General features: G+C 38.7%; 1 protein-coding gene and 1 long non-coding RNA gene across 2 annotated transcripts; one reads left to right on the top strand and one right to left on the bottom strand.

Moving 5' to 3' along the window:
- The first annotated feature begins 2 nt into the window (after window positions 1-2).
- Window positions 3-14,248, top strand: gan (gigaxonin). The gene is made up of 13 exons (XM_044192335.1): window positions 3-188; window positions 811-1,007; window positions 1,227-1,341; window positions 1,508-1,858; window positions 3,481-3,549; window positions 3,838-3,989; window positions 4,767-4,888; window positions 5,072-5,184; window positions 6,129-6,278; window positions 8,440-8,576; window positions 9,373-9,507; window positions 10,237-10,346; window positions 10,448-14,248. Exons 1-13 carry the CDS (start codon window positions 126-128, stop codon window positions 10,618-10,620), a joined length of 1,887 nt encoding a protein of 628 aa, XP_044048270.1. The 5' UTR covers window positions 3-125; the 3' UTR covers window positions 10,621-14,248.
- On the bottom strand, window positions 3,951-20,965 carry LOC122874458. Its single transcript, XR_006377615.1, has 3 exons — window positions 20,833-20,965; window positions 7,897-7,973; window positions 3,951-4,052 (listed from the first exon to the last, which is right to left on the bottom strand). It is a non-coding gene; the product is annotated as an uncharacterized LOC122874458 (long non-coding RNA).
- Between the last annotated feature and the right edge of the window lie 100 nt (window positions 20,966-21,065).

Raw genomic sequence — 21,065 nt, 5'->3', positions numbered from 1 at the left:
TTATTTGGATAGGCAGCCCAATTTTATATTAATACAGGAATTCCTTATTTACCATATGTCCTTTGGCCATGAATGCAGCACAATACATAAACGTACACTTGCAACATTCTCGCATGGAGTGATTCATGTTGTCCTACAGCCCGTTCCCAAAAAAAAAAAAAAAGACAAGCGCATTTCGTAGTCATAAGGTAAGACATTTAAAAAGAGTAACGTTAAGCTTGAACTGTTAAAAGGAAAAACATGACATAACAATTGAACCACTGTAAACATACAGTGCAGGGCTCAAGCCTACGTCAATGTGTTTCTAGCGTTCAGTAACGTTAATTTGGCTAACCAAATTAGACTAGCATTAGCTAGCCTTAATTCCGTAACATCTTCCACTGCTGAACTGTAAATAACTTCGCTAGCGACATTATATCGTCATTGACATAGGAACTGTTAACCGACGGCTGTTTTGCTAACGTTACTAGCCTAACTTAGCCTTTACGTGCCATTTTCACCACCAGCTTGCCCAAACTTAATTTAGAAAACTGTCAGTTGAAGATTCGTAAAACCAAGCGTTGTCTTTTCCCCACATTATTCGGCGTTCAATTAGCAGTATATTATTTTAGTTAACATTTAACGTTTACGTTTTGTTAACATAGCTCGTCACTGCCCACTGTGGTGTGTTGTAGTAGATGACAAATTAAATGAGCAGTCTGCGAACTGATTATTACGGCCATTTTTTTAATCGAAATAAGTGTTTGTTGTGTTCGTGTTGTCTTTTGTGCCAGCCGAACTGAAGAATGTCCCCCGTTAATTTGTTTAAAGTCAAGCCTAGACATGCCGGATTCTGGATCGAGTGAACCCGGTTCGAAGGTTTCGGACCCACAACATTCCCAGAAACTTCTTAGGGTCCTTCGCATCTTCTGGCAAGAGCAAAGTTTCCACGATGCGCTGCTGGTGGTTGATGGAGAGGAGCTTCCTGTCCAGAAAAACATCCTGGCTGCTGCCAGCCCTTATATCAGGTCAGACATCTGTCCTAGTCTTTCAGCACAGAGTCAGGCACATCAGCCCAGATATGATCATGCATTATGTTATGGCTGGTGTTTACAATGTTAAAGCAACATGGGTGTGTCTATTTTAGCAGTGGTAGTGGTACTGCTGAGAATGATTAAAGTGCTTCAGGTTTCTAGTTTTTATTTTCATGTTTTTCATATTCAGTTATGTTAATGGTTTCCTGTTAGGACCAAGCTGAACTACAATCCTCCAAAGGAGGATGGGTCTACATACAGAATCGAGCTGCAGGGGGTCTCCATGCCCATCATGAAACAGATCCTGGACTACATCTTCAGCGGTGAAGTGAGTGTGGAGGCTTTAAAAAGCGAAGTGACATGCTTTGGTTTTAAGGTGTGGTAAGCACAAGTAATTGTGTCCTGCCCATCCTAATATATTGTTGTGGATATCCATTTGCCCCACCTTCCTCTTTCTCACTGCCTGCATATATGTGTCTTTCCTTCACACGCAGATCACTTTGAGTGAAGAGACCATCCAGGACATGGTGCAGGCATCTGACCTGCTTCTCATGACTGACCTCAAATCCCTGTGCTGCCAGTTCTTAGAGAGCTGCATCACTGCAGAGAACTGCATCGGCATCCGGCTCTTCTCTCTGCACTACTGCCTTTACCACGTCCACTATGCCGCCACCGAGTTCCTGCAGACACATTTTGGCGATGTGGCGCTCACTGAGGAGTTCTCGGAGCTGCTCCCGGACCGGCTCTGTGAGGTGCTGGCTATGGAGAAGTTGAACGTGGGCAACGAAAAGCACGTGCTGGAGGCTGTGGTGCGATGGTTCGCGCACGACCCAGAGGATCGCAGGGTGGGTGATGCTCACTACAGGTTCAGTTTGGAATGGTAAATGGACTGTACTTATATAGCGCCTTTCTAGTCTTTCTGACTACTCAAAGCGCTGCAAGAGAGAGCGCTCTTGGAGATAAGAGAGGTTATGAAAAATGTATGATAGAGTGATATGATAGACGTTGATCTCAATGTCGAACCCACAGAGTATTATTACAAACTTTGTAGTTCTCCTCACCTCTTTGTTCCATTTTAGTTTCTTTTAGCTCAGTTTTAGTACCCCCAACTTTGATCATCAGCCTTGTTTCCAGCAGAATCAATTTTCAGAGAGAAAAAGCTCAGAAAAACCCACTCTATACTGTCTGCCCAGCACCAAACATCAGACAGACAAAGTTAGTGACTAGCTGTTGAACACAGTGTAGCATTTAGCACCAAAAGAGCCAGATATTTATGGAGTTACGTTTGTATCCTTATTATGCAAAAACAAAAAATAGGTTTGAGAGCAGAACTATCCACACTTACAACTTTGTGATAAAACATTTCATCCACAATTTTTCTTTGCGAATCCACAAGTTTTACGAATCCTAAATGTTTAGCTGAAATCTTGTAGGTGGGACCTATTAAAGATATATCTCTATTGGCCAGTCTCGACTGGAGTGACAGATTGGCAACATCCACTGTTATTAAATGAGAGAGGGAGTTTTGAATTCCGTGGAGAAGACAGAGTGGGAGAAAAGAAAACCAATGCCCTCTTAGTAATAGGAAGAATGCTGTGTTTGAGCTGGTGTATGTAGATTGCTTTTTGACTGCAGTCAAGTGAGCTGTTGTTTGTGAAAACCCAGTCACGCCAGCCGCCGTTTGGATTTTGAGTACAGCAGATAGAAAGAAAAACAAGCATTTGCATTTGATATGTTGCAACATCTGCATTTGATATGTTTCTCGCCTCTTTTATTCAGGTTTTCCCTTTTAAAGTTAGGGTAGGTAGCAAGACACAGCTATATTTTGAAAGTATCCAACTGAAAAAATCCCACCCCCTCCCTTCAGGCCTCCCTCCAAAGCCACTCCCCCAAAACACATTTTCATGTGCAATGAGGGAATGGGCAGAGTGCGCGCAGGTAGACGTGCAGGTAGGCCTGGGCTTATTACAGGCCTGCAACAGCCACAGATACCGGATTATTGATTGCTGTCGGGATGTAAAGAGAATTTCAACAAATAAAAATAAATAAATAAATAAAAAAGTCTCTGAAATACATTACCTACCCTAGCTTTAATTTGTCCCCAGTCTGTATTTTTTGATTGCATAATAAAGACACAAAAGTAACTCCATAGATGTTTTGGTGGAGTTGCTGGAGAGCAAAACGGAGCTAAAAGGAAAGTGAATATTGGACTTACATTTGCCAGGTTGAGGAACACGACTCCAAATGAATGCTAGTGTATCTCGTCTATCTTGTCTGCTGGATGTGTACATTTCTTTCCAACTTGTTCACTATATAAACTTTATAAGTTGACGATATGTCAATTTTGTGGTTACAGCTTGTTCTTATGCCCCCAAGTGGCCAAAAACGCAAATTCATTTGGCCCTATGTGCTGCAAGCTTGTGTTCCACAAACCACAAAGTGAGTCTTATTCCATCTGTATTTGCAGGTACACATGAAGGAAGTGATGTCTGCAGTATGGCTGCAGGGCCTGGACGTGAGCTACCTGAGAGAGCAGGTAGGGGAACTGTAAAGTGCACTCCAGATTGAAATGCATGCTTTATAGTATTATCAATAGTCAAGTTTATCTATATAGCACATTTCATACAACAGGCGTAGACTCAATGTGTGTCAAATTAAAAGCAAGCAAGCAAAAAATAGGATCATCAGGAATAGATCATACATGACAAACATATAGTATAGCAATCCAGTCAAAGCATTTCACAAAGTTTCACATTGTGTATGCTATTTTTGAGACAAAAACTCAGGAGCTTACCTTGTTGTGTGCTGCATGGTATCCCATTAGGCCATGGGGGAACCACTGATGAGGGAGGTGATCAGAGAGTACTGTCAGCCGGTGCTGGGAGATGGCCAGCTGCAGGGTGAGGCTCTGCTCGCTGCCTTCAAACCCAGAGGTTACTCAGAGTGTATAGTTATCGTTGGAGGAGAGGATCGCAAGTGAGTCCACTGTCTTTATTTTTTAGGGCCCGAGCAACGACTGCTGCGAGGTCCCTATTGAAACTGAAGGAATGATGATTGTTATTATTAATATTATTATTCATATTATTTTCTTATTTTCTATTTGCCGCATTCATTTGCTCATGAAATTTTGCACACGTCAGACGTGGCGAAAAATTTGATGTTTTATGGGTCTTGTGCATGGGTGTGGCCAAATGGCTCCATAGCGCTGCCTAAACAGCAGCCCCAGCGGCACGTTTCACCTAAATGTACGAAATTTGGGAGGCACATGGATCATGTCCAGACATAAAAAAAACCCTCTTGGACCCATACCCTAAACCTAACAGGAAGTCGGCCATTTTAATTTTATTTTTTGTGTTTTACGCATCCTGTACTTTAACAAACCCCTTCTAGAGAATTAATCAGATCAACGTCAAATTTGGGCAGTAAAATATAAAGACCTTCGTGATGAAAAGTTATCAAAAGCTTGAGTTTTTGTCAAAGGGCGTGGCGTTGTTATAATTTCAGTGCACTTGGTCAAATCTGCCCCAAACTTCACATGTTTCTTAAGAGTCCTGACCTGAACACATCTACAGGGCAATATTGAATCATAGTCATAGCGCCACCTACAGGCAACAGGGAGTCAGCCTTAAACAAAGAAAATAACGTGGGAAATGTGGTCACAACCAGAGGAAGAGGTTAAATTAGTGCTGAGTTCACCCAGATCACACGGTTGGCTCACATCCTGTCTGGTCTGATGGTTTTTGTCCTGTACAGAAACCGGAAGCCGACTGCTGTGACACGCTGCATGTGTCCGCTCTACGACACCAACAGACAGGCCTGGATCGAGCTGCAGCCAATGAGTGTCGCCCGCCTCAACCACGGGGTGGTCGCTGCCGGTCAGTGCTGGGCTTAGGCCAGAAAAATACATCCACAGCAACTGATGTGCTGCAGAAAACACATCTGTAACATCTGTGATTCTTTCATCAGGATTAAGAGAATTCCTATTGAGTAGAACAGTGCAAACGGCAGGTCCAACAAATATGTAAGTCAGTAATAACATTGTGTTTCCTGTCTGTTAGAGGGTTTTCTGTTTGTGATGGGCGGAACAGATGAACACAACACAGTCCTGGACAGTGGAGAGAAATATGACCCTGACTCCAACACCTGGAGCCCCATACCCCCAATGCTACAGGTATACTCATGCCTTTCTGTAACTGTACGTCTCCTGAGGTTTCAGCAGTTAGAATTATCCCTCCATTATAAGTATATAAATGGCTGAGTGATCTTTTTGGTAGAATTTCTGTCCCCTTTTTTTCTTGTATTTTACTATGCAGTTCAGTCCTTTCCTCAGTTCAATATTTCTATCAAATAGACACTGAAAATGTCTATTAGACACTGAAAATGATAATTTTGTTATTGGAATTTGCTTGATAAATTATCAGTCCATCATACAAAGTGCATTTCTGCAGCCATGTTACGTTATATGTTCTCTGACGTTTTTTCAATTTTACATCATGGCCACTAGTTGTCAGCAGTGCTGCAATACAGGTTCACACACCCCCAGTCACCTTCTTACATTTTATAGAGAAAAGTGGTGTCATTCACATTATATGTTGACTATATATTGTTGAACGCTCTACACAGTACTTATGCATTAAAATCAGACTTGTAGAAGATATTATTCATAATATTTTGATAGATAAGAATATCAGATTAAAGTAATATAGTGTAAACCACTACCTAAAATGCTAATCAAAAACACTGTTGGAGACATAAAAGCAAAGCAAGAGGAATAAAAGGGGAAGTCAAAAGTGTTTAAAAAAAAATAGAATAATAAAAAAAGTTCAGTTCTTCTTATGGGTTTTTATGATTTCAAAAGGTGATACATGACTGACCAGCCTGAACTTCTTCAGTAAGTCAGTCTAAAGATTTGGAACCTCATCATGTTTTGTTTGTAATCTACATTTTCGAACAGTTGGTAAAGACATGTCTTACAACCCCAGACTGTATGTGGTTAGCAATGGAGCTTGGTGTCATACCTGTGCTTCAAATGTGATTTTAAAAATATCAGCTTATGAGTAGTTGAATGTGTGGGACATTGCTGTGGTTTAATTATCATGTCACTGATGTATGTAGGCACGTCAGAACTTTGGTGTGGTGGAGCTGGACGGTCTGATCTACGTTCTCGGAGGAGAGAACGAAGAAACACAGCTGATCACTGTTGAAGTTTTTGACCCTCACTTCAGTACCTGGAGAATGCAGACCAGTATGACCATGATCCGCAAGGTAACAGCACACATAGAAATATCACATTCACAGAATAGTAGAATGTGTAATACAGTTGATACTGGGACGTAATAATGTCACAAAACAGTACTAAACTTTATATCCCCACTTTATTGTTAAATTTAATGTTGTAAATTAAATTCTATTTATAAATAATATCAGATTTATAGTATATTTGGGCAGTATTACCTAAAATCATTATCACGATTAATTGTCACATTGAACCTCGGTAATAATTAAAAAAAAAAAAAAAATTATTAAATATACTTGTGCACAAGATTTCCTGTCCTCACAGTGGAGTTCCTATTAATTGCTTGTATTGAAAATAAACAGAAAATGAAGGATTATGGCTGAGTAATGTTCAGTAACATATTCAGTAGTTAAGAGTAGTTAAGAAATAGAAATAGAGAAAACAAACTCGATCTGAATAACACTTGTATGGCTTCTGTTATTTCATTCCATCAGCGGTGTTCAGCATGTTTTAGAGTATGGAGTGACATTATTTTAACAAATGCTTGTGTAACAGACTGCTGCGTCAGAAATGACCTGCTTCAGCCTCCAGGCTGTGGTCGGGGAGCACAGGAGATACTCCTTAGAGCTCCAGCGCTGAAATTGTAGCTTACTTCAGGGCTAACCTCTGCTTTGCTATATTCAGCTGCTGGTTAAAAAAAAAAAACCTCTCTGAACTCTGCTTGGTTCTTGATGTGCTATAGCCTTTATTTTTTGACAAATTGTCAAATACTGAACATTAACTGTTAAATTCACGGTTTGACGCTAACCTCCGTGTTGTCCAGTGCATCCCTCACCCTGAGCGCAGACACACCGTCTCTCTGTCTCCCACGCACTGGCCACACACACCATGCTGAGGCCGCCCTACTCTGCTGTTTGCAACAGTATTTACATTTAGCTTCATTTGGTTGCCCTGGTCACTTTTACGTAAAGGTCACGACAGCAGAGCCCTTTACAGACATGCAAAACGTAACATTGCTGGCTTCATCTATCTGTTAAAGTGATGGCTTTTTGTCATTCAAAAGGTGATGTTTACGTTGATGCTCCTTACAGCTTTATGGAAAGTGCTGTGAGCTGTGATATTTGGCACCTGGTGCACGAGAGGGAGTAGAGAGAGAGAACAGCAGTTAATTGAGATGTTAAGATAACGAGGAAGAAGACTGTTTTCTGCATCACTGTTGGATTTTAAGCTTACGTTGCTGTTGAAGCCTTAATTAATGACCATTGTGAGCGCAAGGAACTCTCCACTGCTTCTCATAGTGAATCCACATCAGTTTCATCATTTAACATTATTATGGTGTGAGTTCTGCTGCCTGTTTTTTAAAGGATCTGACAGTGCACAAGCATTGAATGACACGGTGTTACATGGGTTTTTTAACCTCTTTAGCCCCGGTCACACCGTGAGGGGATAGTTTGTATAGAATGATCTGATATGAGAAGAATCTTCTAAAACTGGCTCTTTCAATGTGTTTCATAGTTTATTAAACTGATTTTAGATTGAGATAATGTATTGTATTTGAAGGCCGAACAAGACGAGCATTTCTCTCTCTCTCTCTCTCTCTCTCTCTCTCTCTCTCTCTCTCTCTCTCTCTCTCTCTACATGTTTTACCTTGTGTTGCAATTGAAGTTCGGCTGTGGACCTCTGTTGCATGTCATCCCTCCTCTCTCTCCCCTCAGTTCCTGCAACTATCAAAATAAAAGCAAAACATGGCAGAAAAATACTTTAAAAAACATTTTTTTATTGTTGCTGATTAATTTTCGGTCAGTCGATTAATAATTTCAGCACTAAACAAAACCTCTCCTCTAAACCCAAATAAAAGGGGACCTGGAAGACCTGAGACACAAAAAAATCTGAAAATGTATTAGATCACCAAAATAAAAATGCCTTTTCCTGCCTCCTTATTTGGTTGTTGCCTATTTTTTGGTCTCTCACACCAGACAAATATCTTTGTGTGGGCAGTGTAACACACACACACACACACACCTAACAATGTTACTGAAATGACCATGCACAATGGGCCCAGGGCCATTACAACCCTTGTCCAGACTTGTCCAGGAATTAGACAGAACTTAGACCAAGTGATTCATTTTCCACAGTGAAACCCTCCCCACATGCTGCGACTTGTACAGCTGTATCTGTCTTCTCTTTCAGGTCGGCTGCTATGCCTCCATGAATAAGAAGATCTATGCCATGGGTGGGGGTTCCTATGGGAAGCTGTTTGACTCTGTTGAATGCTTTGACCCCAAAACCCAGCATTGGACGGCCCTCTGTCCTCTGAAAGAGAGAAGGTAAACACAACCTCTGATTGCGTTAGCTGTTGTGGTCTGAGCAGGACAAAAGAAAGAGGATCTATGATTTGTCAGCTAACATACAAGCAGTTCAAAGTCAATATTTGTTTTCCTCTTCTCTTACCTTCTCTTTTCTGTCCATTGAAGATATTTTGTCATATGTTATACACACTTGCTGTATAATACAAACATTTAACTTCAGCCTGTAATACTTTGTACTTGTTTTGTATTGCACACCAGGAAATGAAACACGGCTCCATCGTCATTGTCACACTCCCAGTACTGTTAGTTTTAGTTTCAGATTGACCTCCTTCAAGTTACACCATAGTCATACTGACATGTTGCTCAGGATGCTGAAGTAGCTTTAACTGAGGATGTTGAGTCACACTATGCACATTTGTTAGTCATAGCAGAACCTGTGGTCTTAAGATGTCAAGAAACATTCAACATTCAGTCTTTCATATATTGCATATCTTTTGGTCATTGTGAGAAATGTTGCAAAGCTTTATCGCAATGTTGTAGTTTTACAATTTTTGCTTCAATGTGATAAAGTATCTTGATTTGTCAGTAATTAAATTTGCTGGATTAGCCGATAGCAGACATTCCTGTCTGGTCATTTTATCATTTGCATTTTAACAGTTTCTCAACTCATTTTCCAGAAGATTATATATTCCCGTTTTTGATTATATTTAATGCTGTTGTATATGGAAAAATATAATAACATACATCAGGATAGAAGATTTTATCCACATTGCTCACTCCTAACTCTTAAATTCTCTGTTATTTTCCTGGTCAGGTTTGGTTCGGTGGCGTGTGGTGTCGGCCAGGAGCTCTACGTGTTCGGTGGAGTTAGAAGCCAAGAGCACGACAACCCTGAGCAAAGACAAATGATGACCTGCAAGTCTGAGTTCTATCATGATGAGATGAGGAGGTCAGTTTAGAAATACCGCTTCTGAAGGATTTTTTTAAGCTATTTTTATATTGCAATTTTCAAACTTTTATTAGATTCAACGAATATATCATCATTATTATTATTATTATTATTATTATTATTATTACTTTTTTCTGTGTTTTAGTATCCCATCGTAAATTTTGAGTTTTAAAGATCATTCTTGACCTTGGAAACGCTAGTTGAGAAAACAATCTCACCACAAGGACCATTTTGTAGCTGTTTTGGAGCTCTCGACCATATCGCATGTTCATTAGCAGATGGAGTTTCTAAAAGTTTATTCTTTATTGGATTCCCATCAGGTACCACAAAGTGATTGCTTGTTTTGCAGGTTGTTCCTCCATGACCAAAATACAGTTCTTGGGAGCAGAATACTTAAATACGTAAATTAGGAATAACTGTTTTCAGATTAAATTGATATTGATTAGTTTTTTGGTGACCAATTTATTTATTTCCAATATGAATTTAATTTGGTGGGGACACAAGAACATAAATAAGTTTACACGGTATTCATAAAGAGAATGCACACTGTGTGCCTGTGTACGTTTTTGTCAAATTGGAAACAAAATGTTCAAACATGCCTGTCCTACAGTTTTTCTAATATAGAATCAAGAAATTAAGAAAATCAAGAAAATTGTCATACCAAATTTTTTTTTTTTTTTTTCTGTAATTGTTTTTGATACCCATATCTGTTGCGGTATGATGGTGAAGGTGGATGTTCCTGGATGACCAGAACCTGTGTATCCAGACCAGCTCATCATTCGTTTACGGTGCTGTGCCCATCGGAGCCAGCATCTATGTAGTGGGAGACCTGGACACAGGTCAGTAAAAGAAAACCATGCAAAACAACAGCAGAGTTCTGATGGGGTTACAGCAACATCAATATTTGAATGTGTAAGGTTGGTGTTTCCTGTGTGTACAGGAACAAGCTTTGACTACATCCGGGAGTTTCGGCGCAGCACCGGGACGTGGCATCGCACCAAGCCTATGTTACCCACCGACCTCTCCAAAACAGTCTGCGCCGCACTGCGCATCGCTAACTGTCGACTGTTCCGCCTCCAGTTGAGCCAGGGCATGTTCCGAATCAGAGTCTGACTCCACTTTTGCACACTGGTACTTTGTACTTGCTGTAGGTCTGGGTTTAGGGATTTTATGAGCAAACGTGTATTATAGTCGCTAGATGTTGAGGATTGTGACTCTCCGTTCAGGGGTTTATTCTCAAGACCCTTTTGCTGTATTTTTTTATAAATCTAAATATTATTTTCTTTTTAATGTGGGATTTTATCAGTTTTTGCTTTTTATTTTAATGGACATTCTTCATTTGTAATGTTTACTGGTAATCTGTTGCTTGGTGAGGGATTTTAGATGTAAACAACACTTGATAAATTAACTACCACAATATTACATGAGGGATTATGATGCACATTTTAAAAAGATCATTTTAGGATCTATTGTGTTGTTTGATGGTGTATTGTTCATCTTTCTGGCCAAATGTAGACAACAATATTTTTTCCAGACATTTGCAACAGCTGCAGTGGAGGTTAAGTGTAGAAAATCTTTCAGTTATCTAAATCTTCAGTGAGACTTTGATGTCAGTCCTTTTTAGAATCCGCAAGCAAGCGGACATTTTGCAGCAGTCACATGGGGAGAAATCCACTGTTCAAGGCAGATACCCGTACCACCTTTCTCTATTGCTACTAGCCTCGGTATAGACCAGAATGCAATGCAACCACAAGACAAGGCATTTTGACTAAAGGCCCCTACACACTGCGCAGTAACAGTGATCTTATGGGTTCACTGCATGTCGCTCTGATAAAATCTTGGTCGCAATCTGTGTCAGACTATACAGTATCACCGTGTGATTAATGCGTGGTGAATCGTAGTTCTACAATGTAAATAGAAAAAAAATCTGTGCCACTTTCTGGTTTTAAAATGCAGCAAAACAAAAAACCAAGCTGTGGCCCACAGAGTGGGCACTGTCTTTGTTTTTATTTGAAGCTATATTCAAAAAGTGGTGCTGACAAATTGGTCAGCCAGTGTATTCTGCTTTACTTTATGTTGTATTTTGGTAGGTTTGTAGATGTGGGTCGTAGTCACATCGTGAGAATTTGATCCTAAATTTCTGACTGACTCAAATGGCAAAGTTCCCTAGATACCATAGGAATTATGTCTGTTGTCCAAGTAGCGTGAGATTTTTATAAAGCCATTAAGTCCACAGAGGGAGGACGAGGTCGGGTGGATGGATGACTCAACAATTCGTCTGACTTTAGTTTAGTTTTGAAGGCACGCACTAATGATGTCCTGCTGATGGGGGAATCAAATCAGAAAATGACTATATGTGTTATTCTGGAGGGCAATCACAAACCACGTATATTGTTGTATTATTTGGAGGACTTGTTGGCTGTTTTTGGTCGTCACAGCTCTAAGTTGGCCGTCAGTAGACATAATTGTCACTTTCGTCTTGGACAGTCCAAAACCTCTGCTCTGCCCAGATGCACTGCATTAACTGAGTGTTTGCACGTTAGAGCACAAGCACTTTACTTGACAGTCAGTTTTTATCGTTGACCAAGCTGTCTGGGCCCAGCCTGTTCAGAAATAGATGTGGCTGCGAGTGACACTCTTGAGTTGCTGGATGTGTTGCTGCCTTTGTGACCTCTGACATGGCTTTCCAGTCAGTACAGTTTTGGCATCCCTTGACCCCATTTGTTCTGTGTGAGTTACAGCTGCTGCTGTCTGTCCTTGGCTCAGGGGCAGCACATACAAAGTAGACACACACTCAGTGGAGCTCATGGAGTGTTGATACAAACGCACCTCTCATAATATCAGAAAGGCAATACAACTCACACACACATCAAAGACACTTACAGGGTTGAAACTGACGTCTGACCAATAAAGGCCAATACAAAGTAATTAAATTGTAAAATTCCATGTTCTTGCTACAATGGTAAGTAATCATGGCATACAAAAACTTGAGATAATCTTATACATTTTAAACAAATAATGTACATTTGTGTTCTGTTGCATTAGAATCAGTTGGAATTAGTGTAGTACATCACCTCTATAATAATTAATAATATAATAATGTAAGCAAACTATTATGTTAATATGTAACACATATTGCTTATGTAAATAACACAATTTGGAATCGAAATCTAAACAAACCCCACCACCAAAATTCAAAACCCAGGATTTTATAACTCTCAAACTAGGAGAGACAGCACCCTGTTGCACTAGCTGAACCTAACATTGATCCTCAGTTTGAGTGTAAAGTCAACATTAACAATATATTAACAATATATACAACTAGAACTAAACTTGCCACTTTGTTCAGGTGCACCATTTCTACCTAGTCTAAAACTTCACTAAGTCAACCGTGATCAAAATATTGTTAAGGAGAGTGACGTCCCATCCTGTGCATCATTCAGGTAATATGAAAAAGAAAGCCACTACCAACTTGTAACAGAAATACCTACAATAGACTGTTCAATTAAAATAGAGAAAGTAATGTATGCGCTCACATGTGAACTAGCTAACATATGATAATACACCTGTTTGTCTGTTAAACATCACATCATCAGTCATTCAAAGAAAATGTATTGATTGCTTCTGTTGTACTTTGATGTTTTGTTTTTTTGTTTTTTTACAAAGGTGAAGATAGCTGTATCACACACATGGTTATAAATGGTGACAACATCAGTATGCTGGAAAACTTCCATCTTGGTGAAAAGATTCTGCTGAAGGCAACTCCTAAACTGTTAAAGGTACCCTGTGCCAATACTAAGCATTCTTTCAGTGTCATCATAAATCTAAAGAGATGTAGTCTGTTAAAGGAAATGTCCTCCCTGTATAAATATCGATAGGGAGGTGTCAATTTTAAGTTCTGTCTTAACTCTGCGTTGTAACTACTGTAACTTGTATGGTGCAACTTGATTTACTAAGTCTAGTATAATGTAATGTCAAACCTAAGCTACGAACTTAAACACAGCTGGTGCAATAGGCTGCAGGTCTTACATACGCGGACCAACATTAGCCAACAATTACATTTAAGTGTTTAATCTTTTCTGTTGTAAATGGTTTGTTGACATCAGTAATGATGTCAGTACAGCAGGAAAACAGGATTTCATTATGAATTATGATCCATTTATTTCATATAGCAAAATTCTATATTTTGTTATAGGAAGGTCAGTATTGGTCAGTATTGCCACTGTGTCACACCCCAGTTGAAACATATGTGTCAGAAAAAGAACAATTCTCATACAGTATGTTTACACTGATATGACGTACCAGCTGAAAAAAAGGATTTCCTGAAGCTCGTCGTCACGCTCTAAGACACTACAAAGCAGCAGGACCAGTCTGCTGAGGCCGGACTGTGAATATTGTGCTTCCTTATTTTTGCACACTTAACATTCCATAGTGTGTCATCATTTACAGTAAATACTACATTAAGTTTCCGAGCTGCTTTGTATCCTAAACAACGCTTGTTCTCACATGTTAACACCTTATGACTGTCTGTGTTGTGATACACTGGAACACACCATAAGGGGAAATAATAAACTGAAAATAGTCTAGCTGTAACCAAAGTCATGTTGTGAAAGATGGGGAGTGAAACTGCTGTTTCAAGTTTGTACTTTTGTATCTGATGCATGAGGAGGTTTTGTAAGATGTTACCCATGAGTGTCATTCATTTACATCGCTGGAATTAAAACTCCAGTGGTCAATGCCATTTGTTTCTATTTTTTGTTTGTATGCAACCAAACACCATTTGCTGATATTTATTCTGAGAGCTAGACTTTGATCAATGATTCAAAGAGTTAAATGAAATATAATCTGTTTAAGTCATCTTACTGCCCATTTTATAGTATCTGATGTACAAAGGAATATTGAACGCTGAATAACTGCTTTTGCTTATGATCTATATTAATTATAATACAAAAATATTTTTTTATTATTATATCATATAATCATTTATTATTGAGAGGGATTATTTTTGTGTCTATACATTGTTTTTTAGGAAATTCCTACTTATTCTGCCTTGAAAATCAAGGGGGTCACCACTGGGATCATTAATGTGCTTTTTTTTGCACTTCACCTTTTTATTGTCATTTTGGGGGGAACAAATAATAAATTATTATTATTGAATTATTACAGTATATGCAAACACAGCCAATACATCCAACTTAAAAAATAATAACAAAGTGATGCCAAACAAAATGAATATACACATTATAGGACATGACAGTTCCATCTATTCAGTTAAACACATTTATTTATATATCTCTGTTGGCTTTCTAATGATTTTTAAAATTTCGTTATTTTCTACAAAAAATGTTTCAAAATCGGCCAAAACCCAAAAATTTGACTAAATGAAGCATGGTTTTTATCACATTTGCCCCAACATTATTAAGACGCATATAAAATAGTGCATCATACATTTGCATAACAAGTTGTATGTCAATCTGACAATTAGGTTGAGATATCCTGTATGCAATGTGACGACTTAACGTGAGGATGGAACGATCATGGAGTGTGCAAAATGCAAAGGGTTCATCCTCTGGGGAGCATGAGTGTGCTCTCTAAATTTTTATAGTAATTTGCACATTAGATTTTGATACTTTTGAATAAGTGTACATATGGATCTGATGGTAGCAGCAGGGGGAAGGTCAGGATGTTGATTAGGGTTCATCAAAAGAGGACCATGAATATCTGACCATTAGTTTTGAAGGTAACTTGTCATGGACCAAAGTGAAATTCTGACCTGATGATAGCTCTGGTGTAAAGGTCAACAAAACCATTAGGATCATCCTGTGTGGACCATGAATATTATACATTTATATATTTCATGTGAATGTGGACATGAGTTGTTGAGATATCATGCTCTAAAAGAGATAGATACACGGATGGAATTACAAGCTGTCCTTTCACTCTGCCTCTAGCAGGGCTAGAATTTCTCCTATATTCAATCCAGCAGTTCAGACCTTCATTAAATATCAGTGTTCTTTCAATTAGTAAGGGTTTAAAATATTGCTCTCCACATCAAGTTGTGTTTCTGCAAAATTGCTTCTGAATACTTTAAATGTATGCTGAAAATGAACAGGCAGTCTGTAGTTCTTAAATGTGAACATGTTAAAAATGTGTTCAGTTTAAACTGAGTGTCTTGCCGGGTTTATCTGTATAAGCAGTATACATTGTATGTGTGTGTTGCTCAGGAAAAGTCTAGACAAGGGATTAACCAAACAGGATTATGTAGCCAGGATGAGGATGGAGTGAGCAGCTCTCGTGACCACTCCCAGAATCCAGCTAACCTGGGACTTGTGACTGATGTGGGTGGGGGAGGGTTGCTGACATGGCGCTTTGGAATTTGGTACAGAACTAGGTTTACACTGAGATACTGTATGGCTAATAATTGCCAAAACTGATCAATGCCATGGTTGTTGATTGGAATAACTGAGTGTTAGACTGATTAGATGTTGTTCTTTTAATCAACAGTCAGGTGTGTGGTACAGTGCAAAAATCAGTTACATGATGTTCCTCACTGGACACTAGAGAAAGGAAACATTTTCTTTCACTCTCCACATGTGTCATAGTGTCAGATGATTTGCTAATCATGGTCCAGGGGCTTTTCCACTTTGAGAATTAAAGCTATGCCACAATCTTCTTACAAATATAAAGTTGAATTCACAGGTAAGAAAACACACTCTTGTTCAATTTAATACACTTTGGGGTTTTGGTGCTACAGCCACTTGGTCTGGTATGACCAGTAGCTTATGTTGGCTAATGTTAGCAAACATTTTTTTAGGTATTTCAATGACTGTGAGTCTTTTCTCTGCTTGTGCTACTGTTATGCTATGTTTTAGCACTTACTATTCCTAGTCTTTCTTAGTCCTGTAATTGCCTCATGTGGCCTCAAAGGTTGCTGTTCAGAAAGTTACATAGGCTCACTTTAAATCCTCTATTCTTGAAATTATTTTATTTTAAAATGACACAGTTGTCAAGACCTTTTCTCAAAAAACGTAAGTGTTATCCTTCAAAATGAGTTAAACCCTAGTGTAAATAGACACACACTCATACAGGTGTTTGGCTGTTGCCTCGGCATGTCATCTGACTGCCTGTCTTACTGTTTGGCCTCTCTTTAGAGGAGCTACAGATCACAACAAAGCCTGTGTCCAAGATATCATAATTAAGATTAAGTGTTTGTGGTTGGGACTGCACACTCAGCCCATAAAACTATGATCTTTTATTAACTCTGATCAGACCAACATGTTTCACTCAGTGCTTCATCAGTCTCATGAAAAGGTAATACGGGCCAAAGGCTCAAATCTGTGAAAACAGTTTGTGTACTATGGCACACAGGTTTAAAATAGGCTTCACTTAAGACAATAGTAATCAATACAAATGTAATCAAAAACAATATACAAAAATACCCTGGAGCAACATTAGAAATATTGAGAACATAAACAAGTCAATAAAAAACCTAATAAATAAACATTAATATAAATTAAAAAATATAATAATAGCAAAGAAAAGAAAAAGAAACTAAAAAAATGCAAAATACTAATACATAGAGAAATAATCAAAAAGAAAAGAAAAAAGTGTGATGTTGCTCTAATTGTAGAACAGACATTGCATATTCACACATCTGGCAGATCCTGAATGAAAAACAGGGTTTTATCCAAAGTTAAATCATATGTATATAACACATAAACAGGTTTAATTCATTCGCATTTCCTACGGAATCTCATCAAAATGTCTCTTTGGAATCGTTTCAGTTTTAGGGCTTCCTTCCCACAGACACTCAGCGTTCTGTTGATCAGTTCTAAAATAAATATAGTATGTAATCAAATTGTATCAGGTCCATTGATGCTTTGATATACATGAGAAATTTGAATTGTTGACATACATCTTCAACACACAAATGTAATAATTCTATTTAACACTGATTGTATTGCCAAATCAGTACATCAGTCTGGCTCTATGACACATTACATTCTTGCTGCACTTATTTCTTTCCCCTTTGGATTTCATTGACTGTTGACACAACAGCAGATAGTCTGCTGGCGGGCTGGTCGGCGTGTTGTAACTTGTCTCCTGAACAATACTGGCTGGAGTGGATTGTGGGCGGAACTGATTAAAAATTTAAAAAAAAAAAGGCTTTAGGAGAACTGCAGGATGTCCCAGTGGGAATGTGGAAACCTCAGAGGTGACACCGAGGTGGTTGTTGTTGTGATTTGGGACCCTTGAGATGGGAAGCTGTGACGCCTCTGTTCCTAGTCAGTTACCTGCAGTACAGACTGTTGCACCTTGCTACTGTGCCCTAACACTCACCTGTGTGTCTAAAGCCCCGCTCCCCCGCCTCATTCTTCCAGGAGTTTCAAAACAATGATGTCATCAAGAATGATTTTTTCCACCTGCACCAGATGATATCGTCCCCTATCTTTATAAAATATTAGCCACGTATGACCTGAAGTGCACTTTTCAGTTTGTAATCTAGGGATGCAACTGGTTATTTCCCACATGTCCAGGTTTTTATATATCTTTTCACACAAGACATTTTTAATTATGCTTAATGGAGTTAATTTCCCATAAACCCAAGACCTTCGTGGCAGATCTGTTGTAGAATATAGAATATAAACCACAGGAACACGCTTCATGTTTTCAGAAAGACCGATGAAAGAAATGCAGAATGAGATACTGCATGGAGTTAGAGACGCTAGTGGAACAGAGGCTTGTGCGGAGATTACGTCATGACCGACTCGCTATGAAAAGTGACATTATGAAATAAAAAGTGTTATGAAATAAAAGTGTCATTGGGAAAAATGCCAATACAAAATAAAAACAGACCATTGAAAGTGTGTATTTTAAAATAAAAAAAAATCTAATATGAAATAAAAAATGTACTTAGTATGAAAACAAGTTTATCACACACTAGTTTATCTGTTTAGAGAAGTGGAGATTAAATGATGGTTGGAGATGGTCACTTGTTATGGATGTAATGGTTCATCAGACGATTTCTTCACATTGAGCTGAACATTTTAGCTCCTAGATCTTTTGGTGGGAAAGCGCCTCTGGGAATCCTTGTGATGCTTCGTTAGGTACTCAGGATATAGCACCCATGCAAGCATGCAATTGGACGCAGTCACTTCACTTAACTGATTAAGCTGATGTTGTTACCAGGTTTAATTAAAACACTCCGATATAACACTGGGATTTCTACCCCTCATTCAGACCCTAAATGCAACACACATTTCCTTCAGGTTACTATAGTATGCTCTTGGTTATTTCATCAATAAGCTAAGTTTCTGAACTGCCACCAGCTTATGTTTGAAGCATCTGGGCACAATACTGACTGACAGCTGGTGACCTGCTGGATCACAATGTTGTGAAGCTTAGCATACAAAAACATGATCAGGCATTTTTATGCTGTACAGGGGAGTACAGGTTCCAGATAAAAACATTCTTACTTTAAATTTGTTCTGTATTTATTTCTCGTGTATTCCCCTTTAATATAACACAATCGGGTGTGACATTCAAGATGATTACTGGAATAATTCAGAAAAACCAGAGTTGACATTTCATCACAGGGAGATTACACAAGATAAAGATCATCACACCCTTACCACCTGTGGTTAGGCTTTATGTATAAACATATGCATGTATTATTTACTTTTTCTGTTGACCTTTTTGACAGGAGGATACAGAAGCTTAGTTGTTTAAATGTCGACAGGAAAAAAACCCTGAAAAAAGTAGTCAAAATGCTGATGGAATCTTATTAATCAGTCAGTGACAAGACTTAAAGCAACAGCCTGATAACATAGCAAGATAACTCAGCTTTTTAGGGGACGCTTATATTATTGAGTAGATGGAAACATGGGCTGATTCACAAGTGACTAAGTGTTAGTGTTAGCGATGGCTCTTTAAGTGGAAGGCATGACTTCAGGGCCTTGTATTGTTCAACATCCGCCCTGCTGAAGTATCCATGACAACGACAATAAATCTCTACCAAGGTGTGGCAAGGTGTGCTTCTTGCTGTGCTGTAACTCAGCCTACCTGAGTCCAAACTTGTTCTGGTGGAATTTATCTTAAAGACTAGTAAGACTGATAGCCTAAAGCCAGCTAATGGCCCCTAGAGGTTGTAATGTTCATTACACATTACACTATGAATATGATGACAGAACAAAAAACATATTTATGCTGGTGTTAGTCCTGCTGCTGGGTGGTGGGGGGCTAACGTATTAAGTTAACTTCAAAGAGGTAGGCCTACTACAGAATAGATCATAGATTAAGTAAATTCAAAGGGGTTCTTCCTCTGAGGAGCATGAATGTATTCAACAAAAGACCTGGCAATCAGCCTATTATGCAATATCTCGGGCATGTAGAAGTCATAGGATCACCAAAATCAATCAATCAAGGTTCATCCTCTAGGGACCAGGAATACCCGCTGCAAATTTCGTGGCATTAAATAATATATCTTGTGTTCAAACTTAGGAATCTGACCATATGGTGGCAATAGAGGAAAGCTCATATAGTGTCCACAATGGGAAGGGTTCCTACTCTTGGGAGCATGAATGTGCTTAGAAAATTTCACAGCAATCTCTTTGTTTAAGTTCGTTATTTTTGTGTATAAGTTGAAATCTTATTGTGAATTTGTGGGTTTAGGAATGTGAGTGGAGTTTACATTCTACTATTAAAATCCACACATGATTGGTATTTTATAAGCTGATTCTGGTTTGGTTAGACTTAATATGTTTACTAATAATAATAAATAATTAGTAAATAAAAGCTTTGGCATTTTCCCCTAGAATGTTAGTCCTGGCAATGTGGACAAGGCTTTAAAACCTCTGGTAGACCTTCATTTTGGTAAATAAAATGCACACAGTATGAGTATAATTGAACAGTTACCTAAATAAATAAAAATAAATATTAAAAAAAGAACAAAATCTGAGCAATTAAAAACCTCAACAGACCTTTTGGTTTCAAATTTTCTGAGAATGTAATGTTAATCAGTAATTCTAAAATCCCAGTTATGGCCCTGGTGACTGAAGTGTTGTAGGGGTAAATTAAAACATATGGGTGAGCCATGCCCACCAATCAGTTGTAATAACCAATCAAAAAGTACTTATGATAGAATCAGCAATACATGAATCAATATTTTTCTTCCAAGAAAATGTTTTAATATCTTGCCTCACCTGATCCTAATGGTCCATGCACACCGTAAATTATAGGTCATGCATATTTATATCAGCCCTTAATGTTAGCAAACTCTATCTGAGTGACATCACATCCCCGATTCTTCCCTCTTAATGAACTCACCCACATGTTGATTCATCAACGCTTTATTATGTATCTTCTTCTCTGCACTCCTTAGCTGGAAAAAGATGTGGATGTCGACAAGCTGCATCATTTCCAGTGAAAGGAGAAAAAAAAAAGAAAAGAGGTGGATCACTTGAAGTTCCTGCGCCCTCCTCCATTTTTTTGCGCGCAGGCGGGAGGAGGTGAGGGGGAGAGCGTGCGCCCTCGGCAGACAGTCAAGCGCAAAAGACACA

Source organism: Siniperca chuatsi, linkage group LG4 (genome assembly GCF_020085105.1).
Source record: "Siniperca chuatsi isolate FFG_IHB_CAS linkage group LG4, ASM2008510v1, whole genome shotgun sequence".
NCBI lineage: Eukaryota > Metazoa > Chordata > Actinopteri > Centrarchiformes > Sinipercidae > Siniperca > Siniperca chuatsi.
This window is presented reverse-complemented; position numbering and strand designations above follow the sequence as displayed.

Coding starts and splice junctions, on each gene's coding strand:
- gan (XM_044192335.1), top strand. CDS start 126: ATGTTGTCCTACAGCCCGTTCCCAAAAAAAAAAAAAAAGACAAGCGCA. Junction 189..810: donor GCGCATTTCGTAGTCATAAG/GTAAGACATTTA, acceptor ATTTGTTTAAAG/TCAAGCCTAGACATGCCGGA. Junction 8,577..9,372: donor TGTCCTCTGAAAGAGAGAAG/GTAAACACAACC, acceptor TTTCCTGGTCAG/GTTTGGTTCGGTGGCGTGTG.